Source organism: Cydia strobilella, chromosome 25 (assembly GCF_947568885.1).
Source record: "Cydia strobilella chromosome 25, ilCydStro3.1, whole genome shotgun sequence".
Classification (NCBI taxonomy): Eukaryota; Metazoa; Arthropoda; class Insecta; order Lepidoptera; family Tortricidae; genus Cydia; species Cydia strobilella.
Genome location: NC_086065.1, coordinates 8,306,258 through 8,325,887, shown reverse-complemented (window position 1 = coordinate 8,325,887; position 19,630 = coordinate 8,306,258). Strand labels below are relative to the sequence as shown.

Genomic DNA, 19,630 nt, shown 5'->3' with positions numbered 1-19,630 from the left:
ATGTCAAAAATTTTCTCGTCCGAAAACAGTATACAACGGTGCTTATTTTTAGCGTACTTCTTCAATAAAGCTTTAGATCTTTTAAGCCTTAAAGCTTTAAGCCGACCATTGAGAAGATGGCCAGTTTTTCGTTTATAAGCACGAAGTCTCAGGTCTTGATTAAGCACTCTTTTCACCGTGTTTTTGCTCAAACCCATCTGGAGGGCCATAACTTTTTGTTTCCTAGCGGGATTTCTGGCAATGCGTGCCCTAATTGCTTGTACAACCGCTGGAGTCCTAGCTGTACGCGGACGACCGCTTCTTTTCTTGTCATTTAAACTAGAGACCTCACTGTATCTTTCTATGGTACGATACACAAATCTTAGAGAATTTTAAATTTTCAAGTAGCTTAAAAATTTTAGTCGGCGAGTGACCACAACGATATAGTGCAATTATTGCGGTACGGCTATCTTTAAGCGTCCACTCCATGTTGAAGAAAACAGAAAATTGCTAAATTATACTACTCAAATATTTAATAAAGATTCGAAATTCAAATGCAGAACGGTTTTTGTTTTAGGAGTTCCAAATTTAAATTTTAAAGGCCAGTGACAGAACTTATGAGCCGACTAGGTATACTTCCAAACATTTAAAACAGACTGCCCTGGGCATCTACATACGTTCCGTAGCTAAAAGTTAAAAACTTGTATATTCAAAACTTACCGTAACAGCTTCAACGGCATTCTCATATTCGGTATATTTCATTTCATCTAAATTCATATGTTCTATCACCTCCAATTCCTTGGCCCTTTCTTCATCAGATCTCAGGTCTAATTTATTCACCCTTATAATATTAATTTCATCTGTCTCTATTTTATTTTCTTCAGAATCAATTTCTTCATTAGGTGTATTTGTTTCATGTAACATTATTATATTTCCTTCAGAACTTATATCTTTAACAATATTTTCATTAGATTTGTTAAGTATATCTATACTTTCGTTTTCATCAGGTTTGATTTTATCATTTTGTGTGGGGTTATTTATTTTATTTATTTCAGTCGAAGAATGTACGTTTTCGTTGTCAATACTGGTTTTGGAGTTATTGTTCAATTCTGGATCGTCTAAAACATTAATTTTATATGTACACAAATATTTTAGCACGGTTATAAGGTGGTTCTAATGCTAAAAAAGCTCTGGTGGCCTAGCGGTAAGAGCGTGCGACTTGCAATCCGGAGGTCGCGGGTACAAACCCCGGCTCGTACCAATGAGTTTTTCGGAACTTATGTACGAAATATCAATTGATATTTAATAGTCGCTTTTCGGTGAAGGAAAACATCGTGAGGAAACCGGACTAATCCCAATAAGGCCTAGTTTACCCTCTGGGTTCGAAGGTCAGATGGCAGTCGCTTTCGTAAAAACTAGTGCCTACGCTAATTATTGGGATAACTACTTTTGGGACTATTGGGACTACTACTACTAACTACAATAATTGGGGACTACCCAACCAGGCTCCCATGAGCCGTGGCAAAATGCCGGGGCAACGCGAGGAAGATGATGAGTTATAAGGTGGTTGTGGCGTTTAGTACTATTTCGACTTACATGAATCCAGTGCTTGTACCTTCTCATTGACGGTAGTCCCATCTTCTAAAAACACGTAAACACCCAGAGACAGAAAAGAACTGAAATTAAGATAATTATTAATCATAGATGCAGGTGTCCAGACCGCTAAGCTTAAGTGGGACTGGGCTGGGCATGTCTGCCGCATGCACCCTGAAAGGTGGGCCAAAATGGTTACCGAGTGGGACCCACGGAACACCATAGATGGTGCTGGCCGGGGTGCAGGCAGGCCGAAAAGGAGATGGCGGGACGACTTGGACGCATTTTATCCGGATTGGCGGGACACTACAAACGACAGGGTCGAGTGGAGGAAACGAGGGGAGGCCTTTGCCCAGCAGTGGGACACTAAAGTAGGCTATTAAAAAAAAAAAAATTAATCATTGTTTCTGCATCCCACATTTCGAAAAAAAAAACCAAAAACTGAATTAAGTACAAAAAAATAAACATAATTATCGAACCTGCTCGTAAAACTTTACGAGAATCCGTTGAAAAACTGGCCAAGTGCGAGTCTTACTCGCGCACGAAGGGTTCCGTACAATTACGCAAAAAACGGTAAAAAATCACGGTTCATGATACAGCCTGGTGACAGACAGACAGACAGCGGAGTCTTAGTAATAGGGTCCCGTTTTTACCCTTTAGGTACGGAACCTTAGAAATGCTACATGTAGGAAAAAACAGTTCAACAACAATACAAAAGCTTTTTTGCCTATATGCTGAAACAGAGACCCTACTTTTGCGCTCGTTTGTTAAAAAATAACAGTTCGGTATACGGTACTATAAAAACAACAGTTAATTTAATATAAATAAATATTTATAGTATAATAAAATCTTACCGGTCATCATTTAAATCTTCTACAAGTTTTATTTTGTATCGTTGCCCCAAGTATTGCTGCAGAAATTCTGTTCGTCTCTCTTCTAATTTTTTATCATCCGTCTGTTCTACCTAAACAGAAATATTACATAAAATATCTTGTCCGTATCCGTGTCCGGCGTGTCCGTGTCCGACGTGTCCAAGACGCTTAGGGGTTTAGCGTTGGACAGGACTATGCAGGCACAAATCATGTTAGTATAATTTTGTGATTCTCCATTGTCATATCACTCATATCTGGGTCGAAGGATCATCTTCCTCGCGTTATCCTGGCATTTTTGCTACGGCACATGGGAGCCTGGGGTCCGCTTGGCAACTAATCCCATGACTTGGCGTAGGCACTACTTTTTCCGAAAGCGACTGCCATCTGACCTTCCAACCCAGGGGGTAAACTAGGCCTTATTGGGATTAGTCCGGTTTCCTCACGATGTTTTCTTTCATCGAAAAGCAACTTTTAAATATCAAATGATATTTCGTATATAAGTTTCGAAAAAGTCATTGGTACGAGCCGGGGTTTGAACCCGCGACCTCCCGATTGAAAGCCGCTAGGCCACCAGCGCTTTTTTTAAATAAAATATCTTTAAGAGTGTAAATTACAGATTTTTTAGGCTACAAGGTAGGAGCGTATAGTATGTAGACATTAAGACATTACTTTAAGGTTACTTACATCAGCTAAATAACAAAAATGCGCCAAAGGCGGGGTGGTTGCGAACTGCGGGGCGAGAGGGTACAGGCGACTTTGGGTAGCTGGTTGGAATTCCCCCGTGTCCACGAGAAATATCTCTGGATCACCATCCTATAGATAAAACATTGTAAAGTTTATTTTATTTTTAAATAAAAAAAATCTTAGTTAAATTCTCAACTCAATTAGAACGTCATCAGAATGATATTTGAATCATGTTATTTAGTTATCGTGCGTCTTGCCCGCGCCAATACATGTACGGACAAGTACGAGTGAAATGCACGATAACTGAATGGTCTGAATGTAATGTTATTGCATTATTACATACAATACAAATATTATTTATTGCTCACCAATCAACATCAACAATTCAACATCTAACATTTATTCCTTTATGAAACATAGTTTTACATGTCAAATACAGTATTTCATATTTACAACTATTTAAATCTAAGTTACATAGCAAAACACATCAGTATGAATATAATATTAGGTATAAGATAATTACATGTAAATTTTTACAAACAATAAAATTAATCAAAAATTACAAAAAAAAAACAATTACAAATATGGAATCAATGAAATATTAGATACTTTGTTAGAGATGTCTCTAAATGTCAAATTACACAAAAAAAGAAACTATAATAACAATAGGGAATATTACGCGAAACTCTGCGCAGGGGGCGCCACTACCACAATCTGAGGGTCTATCGCAAAACAAGAAAATCGAAATTTCGTTATCTAACATCTCTGTCACTCTTTCATATTCGAGAGATAAAGAGGCAGATAGCGAAATTTCGGATTCGCGTTTCCCGGTAGGCCCTGTAGAAAATTTGATTCTCATTCAGAGGGCGCTACTAGTTTTGGCCTACAGTCGTATAGATGGCGTTGATCGTTTCGTTTGTTATTTAACAATTTTAACGCATATCAGTGAAAGAACATGGGTCAAAATCATAAAAATAATTAATGCAAATAAAAAAAAATCATTTATCTATATTTAAATACATTCTATCGTATTTTTATAAATCTTCATTTTTAGTTTTAAAGTGTGTCGACAGATGGCAGTGAATTTACTGGGGTTACAAAATTAACTATGACAGTAACGCTCTAGTATCAGTTACTCTATGATATCATATTTCATTATCTCTGAAAACTTGTCAAAAAACTGTTAAAGGCACAGTATGTATAAGTTACTCTATGGTTTACGAAACGGGCTAGTGCTGCACTCTGGTGGCAGAACATTGCAGTAATATCCCCTATTGAAACTTACATGCATATTTAGCATATTACTAAATTATGGTAGACAGAAGGCGGTCTTATCGCTAAAGAGCGATCTCTTCCAGACAATACATACCTCTGATGTAATGTAGAGAGCTCTAAGGAAGTGCTTAGTTTCGGTTTCGTCATAGTAACTACAAACGGTTTTAGGTATGAAATCTACAACTTCTCGATTTTGGTAATAATTCAACATTTCTTCCATAAGCCTGAAAAGAAAGAAATAAAAGGATTAATTTGTAAACAGTGTCCCGTTTTTAGGGTTCCGTAAAAAAAAGCCCTAAAGGGTAAAGAGAACGTAAGGGAGCGTAAAGGGTAAAAAAGGCCCTATTACTAAGACTCCACTGTCCGTCTGTCTGTCTGTCACCAGGCGTCTCATGAACCGTGATAGCTAGACAGTTGATATTTTCACAGATGATGTATTTCTATTTCCGCCAAAGACAATTTAGTAGACATAAGAGTGCTCACTCCATACATCAGTTTTTTCATCAAAACGACTATTGATTTCGTAGGCGACATCTAGCGTCAAGTAGCGGAACTATCAGTACATACTCGGGCCGCTAGAGGCAAAGCTGCGCTGTGCGAGGATAGGTCATTATAGTTGGTCAAGCAAATCTTGTCAGTAAATAAGATTCCTTCTTCTGGGCGCCAGCACCAGTGCAAGACAAAGACAGTATGACTCTCTCCGTCTACTCCCGAAATGAGACAGTCCCTTGCCAAACTATAAAATCATTGATGACTTACTTGAAAAACGAAGTATCCTCGACCACTATCCATAATTGGGCACCTTCCACATTTACAATAGTAGCTTCGTGCGTCAATGGATCCAACTTTGGTTGCGGAGGCAGACCTACCGGTTGACACCCTGGAGTCCCTGGACATATAATAAATAAATATTAGGGGAAATCTTACACAGATCACCCTAGCCCCAAACTAAGCAAAGCTTGTACTACGGGCACAGGGCGGACACGCTATACATCAAAAATCACTCGCGTCTCTGTGTGAACGGCACGTTCGTACACGCGTCATGCTTCAGTGTGAGTAAGTTGCTTAAACATAGTACTGAGAGCACGCCAGAAGTCCGCCAGATTTCAGTAGCGGGGCGAGGTAATTCGAGTCGGGGCGGGGCGGTGCGTGGCCGTTCTGTATGATAATACTATTACTTATTCTGTGCTATGGGTGCTAGGCAACGATATACATACTTATATAGATAAATACATACTTATACAGGGTGGCTAAAAAATAAGTGCATTCCCGTTGCCACGGAGATTTTGGGATTATATTGAGCAACTTTTAGGTACTATGGGACCAACCAGGAAAACTCAAAAAAAAAATACCCTCCCATAAAAAATGGACCAGACAAAATGTATGAAACAGCCAATATCTTTTTCGCGATTTCGGGGTTGGTCCCATAGTAAAAGTTGCTCAGTATAATCCCAAAACCTCCCTGGCAACGGAAATGCACTTATTTTTTAGCCAACATGTATACATAGAAAACACCCATGACTCAGGTACAAATATTCGTGTTCATCACTTGCCGGGATTCGAACCCAGGACCATCGGCTTCACAGGTAGTGTCACTACCCACTAGGCCAGACCGGTCGTCGAGATAGATAGATATAAACCCGCATCTCGTTGGGTGGACGACATTCGGAAAATCGCAGGGCACTTTGGGGCCGTTTATCAAAAGCTAGAAGTCTCTTCTTTTGTATTGTATTGTAATATTATTTCAGACAAGTAGTCCATATAATCAACACATACATACACATACATATACATGTAGTAGTAGTGTATGTAGTAGTAGTGGTTATATTTATAGTGTAATTTTTATCCTGAAATAAATAAATCTAAATCTAACTCTAATCTAAATCTATTATATACATAATTTAATTACAAACATCATTAAAAATAGATAACAATAAATTAATCACATATTCATTAAAACAACACACGCTAAGTCAAATAAATTAAATTGAATTAACACAGATATTAATAAAAACAAAATTAAATTATTCTAAAATTCAAAAATTCACATTATATCTTATGTACAAATAAAAGATTTATAAATAAAATAAAATAGACAAAAAATAAAATTATTTAAAGAAGTTATCAAGATATTTAAGCATGTCCCGGATAATTCTCCGGATTTTTGACAGCTTTTGTTATTGCAGAAAGAGACTTCCACTTGTATTAGAGGGCCTCTGCACAGGGACTGAATCAGGGACCGGACAACCCTTTCCGCGATAAAACCCTTTCAATGGGCGACACTTAAACACGGCTAACACACTGAAAGACTTTCCTTTTTGAACTGCAAGCCCATTCATACCCTTACCTTTGACTAACCCTTAACGAAAAGCTAACCAAAAATAAGGCTAGCTCTTAATAAGGGTTACCCTTATCTTTAAGCGCTTTTTATAAAGGTTTCCCTTTGCGTGAAAGAGACACGATTAGTATATATCTACGGTAGTGTATGAAAAGGAAAGAAAATACAAGCCTAGTCAAAGAACGCCGCTGTCGCCGCCGACAATCGCTCGGATTCGAAGTAATGTGTGCTTTATGAACAAGGTAGACGACTTAAATTTGCACGCTTATATGCTAAAAGGGAAGCCCTTTATAAGGCTAACCCTTATAAGTTATAAGCAATATGCAAGGTGTTGGTGAGCGGATGATAAGGGTTTTGTAAGGGTATTTGGGCTACCGATTACTCAAATGTGGTAGCTTTATATAAGGGTTTTTAAAAGCAAAACAAAGGGTTTCGTCTGGCAAAGGGTATGGTAAGTTAAGCCTTATGCAATACCCTTATAAAACCCCGATAAGGGATAGCGGGCCGGTCCCTGGACTGAATACATTCCAGCCAATTTCGACCATGGCTACCACTTCGACTCCTAATAGTCCTAATTAGCTCGGCATAAGTATAGCATTATTGTTATAAATACCTGTATCAGTTAAATCTCCATTTCGCTCCACAACTGTTTCATTTTCTTCAATTTTATTTAAATCTCTTCCAATAGAACCTAAACTATCTCTCGAATTCCCTCTTGTTTGTCTTGTATTATTTATTCCTTTATGATCTCTTCTGTTATATGACTTTCTATCTTTTGTTGGTAGCTTTCGCATGTTAGAGTGAGATGGTGTATTAGAGTGAGAAGACGATATTTCACGTGCAAGCTTTGGGTTCTTTGGTTGTACAGGGTGATATGTATGCATCTGTGCACTGTTGGTTTCTGTAAAAAATTAATTTAATTCTTATTATATTATATTTGTTTATATGTGATTATATGTCATTTTTAGGGTTCCGTATCCAAAGGATAAAAACGGGACCCTATTACTAAGACTCCACTGTCCGTCTGTCTGTCACCAGGCTGTATCTCAAGAACCGTGATAGCTAGACAGTTGAAATTTTCACAGATGATGTATTTCTGTTGCCACTTTAACAACAAATACTAAAAAGTGGGCGAGGCCGACTCGCACTTGACCGGTTTATTTTATTTTATTGGTTTTGCTGTTGTATTTGTAGCACCGCCCACAATCTCTCTGCTTAGCCTTAAGGTTGACTGGTAGACAATGCCATATGGGGCATATGGCATTAAGTCCGCCTTTTGAACTGAAAGGTTTTTCTTTTGTGCAATAAAGATTAAATAAATAAATATTATTATTATTATTATTTCATTTTAGACAGGCAGCTGATGCTGGTACGTCTAAATCATAGTTCACTTAGCACAGTTAGCATAGTTTGTCTAGTCTATTTTTAAATTGATTAACACTTGCAGAGTTCACAACTTCTGAGGGTAATTTGTTCCAAGCCTTTACTACTCGGTTTGCAATAAAGTGTTTGCCGATATTTGTTTTGTGCTTTGTTGTTATTAGTTTAAGGTTGTGTCCTCTTGTGCGCGTGTTTGAGTTTCGAGCGAACAGATCGCTTAGTTCTGGACAGTCGTAATATCCGTTAATTATTTTGAACGTTTCGATCAAGTCGCCGCGTTCACGCCTTTTTTGCAGTGTTGTCAGGCCCAGCTTGACTAATCTTTCTTCGTATGAAAGTGACTTTAGTTGTGCGGGAATTTTAGTGAATCTACGCTGCACTCGCTCGATCATGTCAATATCTTTTTTGAAGTATGGATTCCATATCTGAAAGCCATATTCCAGAATTGGTCTTATGTAGGTCTTATATATCTTTAGCATTGTTTCGGTGGTGAGGATACGAAAAGCTTTTCTAATTATGTAGATTATAGAGTTAGCCTTTTTTACTATTCGTGAAATATGGGGTTCCCACTTGAGATCATTAGACACTATGACTCCCAGGTCTTGTTGGGTCATGGTTCCTGCTAACGCTACGCTGTTTAAAGTGTATGGCAACTTTGGGTTTTTGTTGTGCATGTGGAGGACTGTGCATTTAGATTCGTTGAGGTTTATAAGCCAGTCTAGGCACCAGTCCCTAATTCGGTTCAAATCTGACTGTAGTTTACTATGGTCTATCATGGGGTTTACAAAAAGCTTAGAGTCATCTGCAAAGAAGCTGAAGTTGGATTCGATGGTGGTTTGTAAGTCGGTAACAAATATGCTGAACATTGTGGTTGAGATGACCGATCCCTGTGGGACGCCGCTCCAGACATCAAATTCGTCAGAAACACTGTCAGCGATACGTACTCTAAATTTTCTGTCGCTTAGAAATGATCCTATCCATTGTAGAAGCTTTCCTCTTATGCCAAAGTGCTCGAGTTTGGCCAGGAGTCTATGATGGGGCACTCTGTCAAAAGCTTTTTCATAGTCCAGGTATATCACGTCGATTGGTTCTGCCTTATCCAGATGGCTAGACCAGACCTTGACACATCCTAGTAGGTTAGTGACAGTGGATCTTCTCTTCATAAAGCCATGTTGTTGGTCGACAATTATATGATTCCTATCTAGGAATAGCCTTATTTCGTCGTTTATAATAGCCTCCATTAGCTTAACTGCTAGACAAGTTAGACTGATTGGTCTGTAGTTGCTGGGGTTAAGTTTGTCTCCCTTTTTGTAGATAGGTGTCACTAAATTATCCACTAAAATATTGGTTGGAAAACGTCCGTCCGGGTCCCAGTTACGTCTGGAGTGATGAAGCCCTAAAATACCTGTCTGTGTACTCACAGCTGGGGACAGGTCGTAAGGGATTGGACTGGTCCCCACGCTAAAGTGAGTGGGGGACTAGGTACACATACAACATTGATTTTTTCACGAATATATGAAGGTTTGAAGAGGTAAGGTAAAAATGTTTCAATTAAAGGAAAAATTTACACCTCCGGCAGGACTCGAACCTGCGACCATTGGAACACCGGTCCAATCGCTTCTGCCAACTAAGCCACAGATGCATACCAGATCATGAGAGATGTGTGCGAATCTTTCCATTTCCGGGATACTGCCATTGCCGTGCCAATATATCCTATCATTTGCCATTTATGCATGGAAATATAGCCAATAGCCCACAATATACAGCAATCCGGGTATACAATAAACTGCCAAACAAAATCAAGTCGCACAATAATTATAAATTATTTTATAAGGCAATCAAGGAATTTTTGTTACATAAATGCTATTATCCTTTAAATTATTTCTTAAATGATAATTTGGAATAAATTGGATTTCATAATAATAATGTAAAAATTTGTAATTGTAAAAATATTAATATTGGGATAATTTTGTGATAAATTATAATTTAAGCTGGTGAATAATGTATAGCTGTTAAGATATAATTTAGACTAAGTATTATTTAAGTAACTATGTTGCTATGCATTAACGGGTGCATGTTGTAACCTAAGATATAAATAGGACCTAATGTAAACACATGTATGCAATAAATGATATGACTATGACTATGACATTTCTTCGCTTAATCGCAGACGTTTTTGCTTGATACCAAAATTATTTTACGTAAGGTAAAGTTAATAATAAATAATAAAGAAGTATTATAGGACATTTTTACACAAATTGACTGCGCCCCACGGTAAACTTAAGAAGGCTTGTGTTGCGAGAACTCAGACAACGATATATGTAATATATAAATACTAAAATACATAGAAAACACCCATGACTCAGGAACAAATATCTGTGCTCATCACATAAATAAATGCCCTTACCGGGATTCGAACCCGGGACCATCGGCTTCATAGGTCACTGTCCACTAGGCCAAAGCGGTCGTCAAAGTTCAATAAAAAGACACATCAAGATTATGTAGTCTTTAAGCTTTTATTTAACTTGCAATGTATGTAAGTATGTATGTAACTATGTTTGTAAGGGTCAAATCTTGCAAGTTAAATTTGACCCACATCCCGGTTTCCGATGAAGCTAAAACTTTGCATACACATGTATTCGACTCACGGCAGGCAGTATTTAGGAGGCAGGTTCTTGGGGTTCTCGGCCATCATCATCATCACACTTCTCAATAATAGTACGCAATTTGACATGTAATTATTAAGGGAGTGACCCCCGTTCTGAGTCATGGCTCGTCCAACAGGTCTCCATCGCCATACAGCGGGGTAACGCTGCTAGTGTTATGGGGATCTTTGGACCCGGCATGGCTCAGAACGGATTTTAGTTTCTAATTATTATTATTATTATTTTCGTATTTCTTGTATTATTAAGTATTTGCGAAATGTTGTAATTTGTAATTTAGTATAATTTTGAGTAGTTTTAGGATACTTTTTTATAGTTTTAGGATAGTTTTTGCTCCTTATATTTCTTTCTTGCTGTGCATGCTTGCTTTGGATGGCATTCTTATGCAATACCTACCACTCATGTACTCTTTGTAACTATGTTGAATGTTGTCTGTTTAGTGTGCCTTTTAAATAAAATAAAATAAAAAATCGGGTGACAATACAATAATATGGTACCATCGAGCTGATCTGATGATGGAGACAGGAGGTGGTCATAGGAACTCTGTGATAAAACAACGCAACCTAATTGTGTTCGGGGTTTTTAGTATTGTCTCGATGAGTATTAGTTGCTCGTGGAAAGAAAAGTACAGTCAGCGATAAAAGCTTGTACCAAAAATTAAATTTTTGCCAAAAACTTATTTCTAATGATAATAAAACAAAGTATAGGCATACCGAAACTGCTCGCTACCATGTTAAAATCTGTAACAGCATACATGAATTCATCTAGGTGTCTGTTGCACTGCAGAAAGCGGTGCTTAAACTCTCTAGGCTCACACGATAGCTGGGTCAGGAAACTTCTTGCCTGTAGAGAAATAATATTGTTAAAAAATGGTAAATTTTTGACATTCTAATTATTTTTCTAGTCTATATTATTCTGAATCTGACATATTAATTATTCATGAAATAAAACTATGAAAACAGATTATATCGCGTATATTGAATTTATAATACAATATACGCGGGATGTATTATAAATTCAATATACGCGATATAATCCGTTTTCATAGTTTTATTTCATGAGTAACTATCGCGGTAACCGAAGACAATATTATATTAATTATTATTATTGTATTCATTATTTAAATTAATTGGATTTTGATTTTATTGTTGAAAGTTTTGCTTTTATTTTTAATGTATTTACATAGCTATAACGATGGTACTAACAATATTGTATGGAATCTTGAATGTTCTGAAATAAAGTTTTTTTTTTTAAAAAGGTTGCACAGTATTATGGGAGAATCTTACACAAACCAACCTTTTTAGGGTACCGTACCTCAAAAGGAAATAAACGGAACCCTTATAGGATCACTCGTGCGTCTGTCTGTCTGTCCGTCTGTCACGGCCAATGACAATTGTCACAAGAGACACGACAATTGTCGCGAAATTCCGACACAGAACTCATTTCCTGTCAAGATTTACCGAAAATTCCTTTAAATGTTGTTACAATTGTTATTAGCTTCGCAAAATAAGTACTTATTTATTGGTGATATAATGGAGTTTTTTTTTATTAAAATGTTGGTAGCAAACAAGCACACCGCTCGTCCGATGGTAAGCGGTTACCGTAGCCTATGGAGGCCTGTGACGGCTGTGACGTTAGTAACAGCAAAGATAGATATAACTCCGTAATAGATGGATACAGTCTAAGGAAAAAACGTGCCTCGAATATCAAGAAAATTTGATTCTCTATCAGATGGCGCCACTACCTTTAGCCTACTCTCGGATAGATGGCGTTGACGGTTTCGTTTGTTATTTAACAATTTTAACGCATAACAGTGAAATAACATGGCTCAAAATAATATAAAAATAATTAATGCAAATAAAAAAACATTAATCCATATAAATACATATTTTGATATTTTTAGCTTTAATCGTGTGTCGATAGACGGCAGTGAATTTACTGTGGTTACAAAATTTACTATGACAGTACCGCTCTATCCTATTGTATCCTCTTTGGTAACAGTGATGTCGACAATTGTCGCACCTGTCACCGTGGTGAAATAGGTATGGATGGTATAGAAAGGATGCCAATCTCTTATGGCAGAATTGTTGCAAAAGTGACCGCTTTAAGCTTTAAATAATAGTTCCTAATCTCTCCGGTGGCGCTAGTTAGGCTCTGGGACATGAGTATAACATGAATCATATAAGGCAACAAATAACCCGACCAAATTACGTAGGTTGTTTTTGGTAGTATTTCGGTGTATGGTGGCGCCGCCTAATTACTGTTTTTTGATGGACACTTCATACATAGAGATTTGGCTCCTTTATATAGTCTCCATGGAAATAGGGGCCACTTACTTGTTCTTGTAAACGTCCGATATGACGCACTGCCGCTACACACTCACTGTCAAACCTCCTGATCCGTGCCTCCATCTCCCGCTGATGATATGATTGAGTATTCCTGAAACATTATTAAATTATTTAATTATGAGCCTAACTACTTATGTCCCACTGCTGCGTAACGGCCTTGCTCTAATTACACCCGCCCTACAAAGTATCGATAACAAAACCGGTAGTATAAATTACCTACATCAAATCTGATGTGCAACACGTACAGAATTCCATTCCTCAAGGTAATGTCGTCGGATGTTTGCTATTTTTACATACATACATACATATAATCACGCCTATTTCCCGGAGGGGTAGGCAAAGACCACGGATTTCCACTTGCTACGATCCTGACATACCTCTTTCGCTTCCTTCACTTTCATAACATTCCTCATACACGCTCGCCGGTTTAGGGTGCTCTTGACCTGGCCTTTCTTCAGGATTTCCCCGATCTGATTGCTATTTTTCATTTATATAAATGACCTCCCAAAAATAATAAATCAAAATTGTGTATTTGCTGACGATATTTCCGTCCTTACATCATGTCTAAATGACCAAAACCTTTACGAAAATCTCAAAAACATATTGACAAATATAACTCACTAATATAATTTAAACTCACATAACTATAAATTTTTCATAGACTGTTAGAGGTAGAAATACCAAATGCTCTTAGAGCACGACGTTGTTCGGTGGTTGTTGTAGTTGTCTCGTAAAACCGATAGCTGGATTTTACGAGAAGCACATGGACTACCGGCCGTTGACTCCAAAATGGTGGTTAAACACGCTTTGAGAGAAATTCTCCGTTCACTGCACACTACCACATTAGATTACTTTATAATAAAAGTAACGATATTACACATTAAACAATATTTATGAGCAAAAAACAAAGGAATTAATCACGAGGCTACTATCAAGATGGCGTTCGAACCGGAAGTCTTACACTTCTCGACTTGGATAGGATATCGACTCCAATATAAATTGGAAAGCGCAGGTAGAAAAGATTGCAACAAAAAAGTCAAAATTCACCTATGCATTAAGATAATAAATAAAAAAAACACTAACCTAAAATCTGCCCATGCAGCTTACTATGCGTACGCCTATTCATGGTTAAAATATTCCATCATCCTATGGGGTAGTAGCACGGATGCAAACGAGTTGTTTATTCTCCAAAAAACATGCGCAAGATTATTAGCAAATATCTATTGCCCCTACAGTTGCCATTGTTGCCAATCTTACTTCATAAAATTTAAAATCTTAACCTTAACTTCAATTTATATCTTTGAAATTTGCAAATTTGTACGTAAATACCCCGATCTATTTAAAAAAAATGCTTACCAACCTAGACGATACGAATCGAGATATAAAAATAACCTTATACAGACAACAAACTCAAAACTATAATTACATAGCACAAGCCCACAAAATAATGCCATAAAAATTTATAACAAATTACCTTATGTTATAAAAGACATCGAATTTGTAAAAATATTTAATAAAACTTTAAAACAATACATGAGTAAACAGCGAAATAAATATATACGCTGTTCTAACTCTTAAATACTTACTTGTAAGTAAATATAGCTGATCCAGTCTATCTACCTATATAACATTTAAAACTTTCGCGGTTTAAACACATATTAAATCACATTTAGAAACGGGTCTATCGCGAATTTATCTAGAATAGAATAGAATAGAAATCATTTATTCAGACAACACATCAATACAACACATATATAGCAAATACAAGACAAAGATAAACGAAACAGTAGAAATAGAGATGTGAAGCTGAAATGGTCTCCACTCAGCAATGCAGCTGGCACGACTAGCGTGGTCAACGGCGCTGGTTTTCTGTGGAGCCAGCGGAGTGTGCGGGACAGCATAGTTCGGGACGGGACACGTTGTGGACGACGTGATATAATAACATAGAGTACTACTAACATAAATATATACATCGAATTTATATATATATATACAAATATCTACTCGTATCCATCCAGTCTATCTACTCGTATTTCTCTGTACCACGGTCTCGGTGCAAAAGTAACATTGTACCTAGTTGTATAATGCTAGAATATGTATTATACAAACACCTGCAACTAATGAAATTATGCACGAAACGAGTATTGCTTATCTATCTACCTACATTGCTGCGCCCATCAGGGTTTCATGTCATTTGTGTACCTACCTACACTCTTATGTACTAAAATCTGTAATGTACATGTAAATAAATACAATACAATAATTCTTTTTTTTTATCTTTATTAGAAAAAGGGTTTTTTCACAAATGAAAATGTCACCCTTATTGTGACATAGCAAGACAAATCAACTCTTATTATCTACGCTTAATACCTAAGTTGACAATTTCATATATTTTCATCGCCTTTTTTGATTGCGGGTTGGCCAAAATGAAGTTAACTTTACCTATGATATAAATTACAGTTGCACTTTTGCCTAAAGTTTATTCTCTCTGCCTCGTTTCGGACACATTCCACCAAGATATGGAACACATCTTCTTTAATCCACATTCGGTACAGTTCTACACCAATTCTTATAAAATCGAAAACGTAGTTACGCTCTCATTTTAAAGCGAGTAGCTAGTTTGCTCTGAAACTTTGTACTTACGGTAGAATATCTACACTACCGCTTAAAAGGCACCCGCAACAATTGTACCTACCTATACAAATTTTTTGCAAGGTACATTAGGTTTTAACTCACTTGAGGTGAGGCGAAATTACAGACTATGTACTTTAGCCAGTAGAATTTTACGTGGGGATTCTGACTGCCCCGAACTAGTAGCTCAGTTGCTGCGTCTATATGTTCCCTCACCGACTAGAGTTCTGTTTCAACCGCGTTGTCGCCATTTGTCCCGCCTGTGTCCCGCCGTAAATCACCGCTTGTTCAAGCCTTGCACCTGCTAAACTCGCTCCTCGAATCAGCACCAAACTGTGATGTGTTTGCGAGTGGATGGTTGGACGTGTGTTATGAATGCTTGAGGTTCTGCGAGACGAGGAATGAACGGCCTTCTTCTGTTATATGTTAATTTAGATTTGTGTACTATGTGTATGAAATGTCTATTGGTTTCACAGTGCTTTGGATCACTGTTATGCTGTGAAATGTAATGAATTAAAAAAAAAAAAAAAAAAACAAAATCATACTGTTCGATGGCAGGCAAATGACTCTTGCATGTTGGATTGAATTTTGATTAAGGTAAATTAAATATATTGAGCCTCAAATTGTTGCCAAAAAACATCCTTTAAAATTTCGAGTTTACTTTATGCAACGATTTAAAAAACCCGTATGTACTAGTTCATACAAAATAAAACGGTTTTGTACTGGAAAACGATTTATGGATTTTTTACGCTTGCCATTTGGTAAATAGGCAATGTACACAAATATTCTGCACATCATTTTGAAGCTCGATATATGTCTGTTAAATTAAAAAAGTGAACTGCACAAAAAACTGTTACCCGACTGAGACTTAAGGGGCCCACTGACTATCAGTCCGCCGGAATCGGCCTGTCAGTTAGAACAAAAATATGACAGTTCCGAACATCTGACAGGCCGATATCGTCCGGTGGACTGATAGTCAGTGGGCCCCTTTAGCGGTATACTTCTGAAAGTATATACTATTCACTTGAAATTGGAGTAATATATAACCCAGGTCATACAAATTATCAAAATTTTCTCGATGAGCTAAATAACCAGTTGCAGAGAAGAAATAGAGCAATAGTTTTCGGAGATTTCAATATTGACCTACTCGCTAAAGAAAAGAAAACTCGACAATACAAAGCTCTTCTAAAAGAAACAGACTTCACACTATTAAACAAAGTTAATAAACAATACTGTACGAGGGACTCTAAAACACGACAATCTATACTGGACCATGTTAGCACTAATTTAAAAGACGACTATTTTCATATGGCAATCATTGAATCGGGAATGTCTGATCATAAGCAAATATGTATTGAATTAAAGAAAACCAAGCAACCAAAAAGGATAGAGACCACATATGAAGCAGTTGACTACAACAGGCTATATACAAACTTCGAAGAAGCTGAACTGAACAATACCGATGACGACTACACGGCACTTGAGAGTTCTATAAAGAAATACATAAATGCTAGTAAAATCACTAAAACTAAAATCCTCAATCCTCCGCAAAAAGATTGGATATGTAAGGACATAATCAACGGGATAAACAGGAGAAACAAACTTTGGAGTGAATTAAAGGAAGACCGGGGAAACAAGATCCTAGAAGAAAACTATAAAACAACCAAGAATGACCTTGCCAAATTAATTCAGAATACAAAAGACACATATTACTACAACAAGTTCATACATTACAATAAGAAACCTAAAAAAATGTGGAGTTTAGTGAATACATTAGCATGTAATAAAATACGAGAAAGCTGTGCACCACCGAAAATTATAATACAATCTAAAGAAATAATAGATGCCAAACAAATATGTGAAGAATTTAATGTATATTTTTCGACTATAGGTTCTCTTTTAGCAGATGAAATACCAAAATTATACCATGATGATTCTAAACAAGCCCTACCTAAATCTCATACTAATACTAAGTTGATAAATTTTAAACCATGCAATACCGATGAAATTATTAAAATTATTAACGATATAGATTCTAACTCCAGTGCTGGTGTCGACGGAATAAATACCAAATCTATCAAATGCATAAAAAATCTAATCGCAGATACTCTCACAAACTCAATCAATAAATTACTGTATAAAGGGGAATTCCCTGAGTCCTTAAAGATCGCCAAAGTTACTCCTATTCATAAATCTGGCCCAAAAACTGACCCGGGTAATTACAGGCCGATTTCTGTTTTGCCTACACTATCTAAAATCTTGGAAAAGGTCATATATACCCGTTTGAGCGAATATCTTAAATCTATCAACTTTATCTTTGAACGTCAATATGGCTTCAGGCCTAAAAGTAATACATTAACTGCAACAATCGACCTTGTAACTAAAATTAAATCAAATATAGATAAAAAAAACATAGTCCTCGGCGTCTTTATTGATCTAAAAAAGGCGTTCGATACGGTATGTCATAATTTGCTACTTCAAAAATTAAAACAAATCGGTATAGATGGTAACGCACTAAAGATGATTCAATCCTACCTTGAAAACAGACATCAAGTAGTCAAAATAGACAAAACCCAAAGTGCTAAATTGCCGATAACTTGCGGAATTCCTCAAGGCTCCATTTTAGGGCCTCTACTGTTTTTAATCTACATAAATAATGTACACGAAATAGGCCTAAAAGGTCATGTATCATTATATGCAGACGACACATGTCTGTTCTACTTCGGCTCCTCGATAGAATATTTAATAGAAAACGCTCAAACCGATTTAAATAAATTACACTCCTGGTTTCGATACAATCTCCTCACAATTAACATATCCAAAACTAGTTACGTAATCTTCAAAGCAAAAAATAAAACTATCCCACCCCACAGCCCACTGACGATAAATAATGTAGCTATAACAAATAAAAAACATGAGAAATACCTCGGTCTCCGAATGGATAGCTATCTTACGTGGAATACTCAAATTGAACATATAAGGTCAAAATTATCGTCAATCACTGGTTCTTTACGACGCATATCAGGCTGTATTCCGCATAAGCTACGTTATACCATATATAATTGTCTAATTAAACCGCACCTACTCTACTTGATTGAGCTGTGGGGCAGCGCAGCCAAAACCAAACTAACTCCCCTACAAATACTCCAAAATAAAATAATCAAAATTCTTTTTCACTATCACCGTCTAACACCTACCACGCGTATATATGCAGAAACTGGCCTAATGAACATTAAACAATTGTATATGTATAGTACCAGCATTCTTGTTAGGAAAATATTAAACAGCGCACTCCATACTAACTTAGCCTTTATAACGAAGAAGCAAATATCCAAACGCACTACTCGTCGTGCAAGTTTCATTGTGCTACCGAAGATAAGAACACAATTAGGGAAAAAAATGTTTACATATGAAGGTGCACAGCTTTATAATAAATTACCGTCTGATCTGAGAGGGACAGGCTCATTCAATGCGTTTAAAACTAAATTATCGCAATACATTTTAAACCACTACCCACCTTAAAAAAAAAAAAAAAATGTGTGAGCGTGTACCTCTCGAGCTCGACTTTAATGCTACCGTAAATAGGATAACTTTTACTTATAACTCTGTTCTCGTGTAAGTGACTTGTATGTCTTTTATGAGAATAAATATCTTTAAACCTAAACCTAAGTCGATTTTGTATACAATTATATGGAAACAATTACGAGTGCCTAAATAGTTATGAGAGGTAGTGTATGTCTGTAATTAGTTTATGTAGCTTTAGATACCATAGTTAAAAAAATACAGCGAATTTAAGTTTTTCATACAAAACTTGTTTTTCGTTTGTTTTATAAACTGGAGCTATATAAACTATTTACAGACCTAGAT

The 19,630-nt window shown here is 36.7% G+C and overlaps 1 protein-coding gene across 1 annotated transcript in view; it reads right to left on the bottom strand.

The window, feature by feature from the left end:
• Window positions 1–19,630, bottom strand: part of LOC134752803 (uncharacterized) — a 31,120-nt gene that overhangs the window by 6,840 nt on the left and 4,650 nt on the right. Inside the window, exons 2-10 of the mRNA XM_063688533.1 lie at window positions 13,121–13,223; window positions 11,498–11,627; window positions 7,355–7,642; window positions 5,163–5,292; window positions 4,498–4,627; window positions 3,129–3,257; window positions 2,427–2,536; window positions 1,576–1,655; window positions 700–1,097 (exon numbers count right to left, since the gene is read on the bottom strand). Of these exons, the coding sequence (XP_063544603.1) occupies window positions 700–1,097; window positions 1,576–1,655; window positions 2,427–2,536; window positions 3,129–3,257; window positions 4,498–4,627; window positions 5,163–5,292; window positions 7,355–7,642; window positions 11,498–11,627; window positions 13,121–13,223 (1,498 nt within the window). The remainder of the gene's footprint in view (window positions 1–699; window positions 1,098–1,575; window positions 1,656–2,426; window positions 2,537–3,128; window positions 3,258–4,497; window positions 4,628–5,162; window positions 5,293–7,354; window positions 7,643–11,497; window positions 11,628–13,120; window positions 13,224–19,630) is intronic.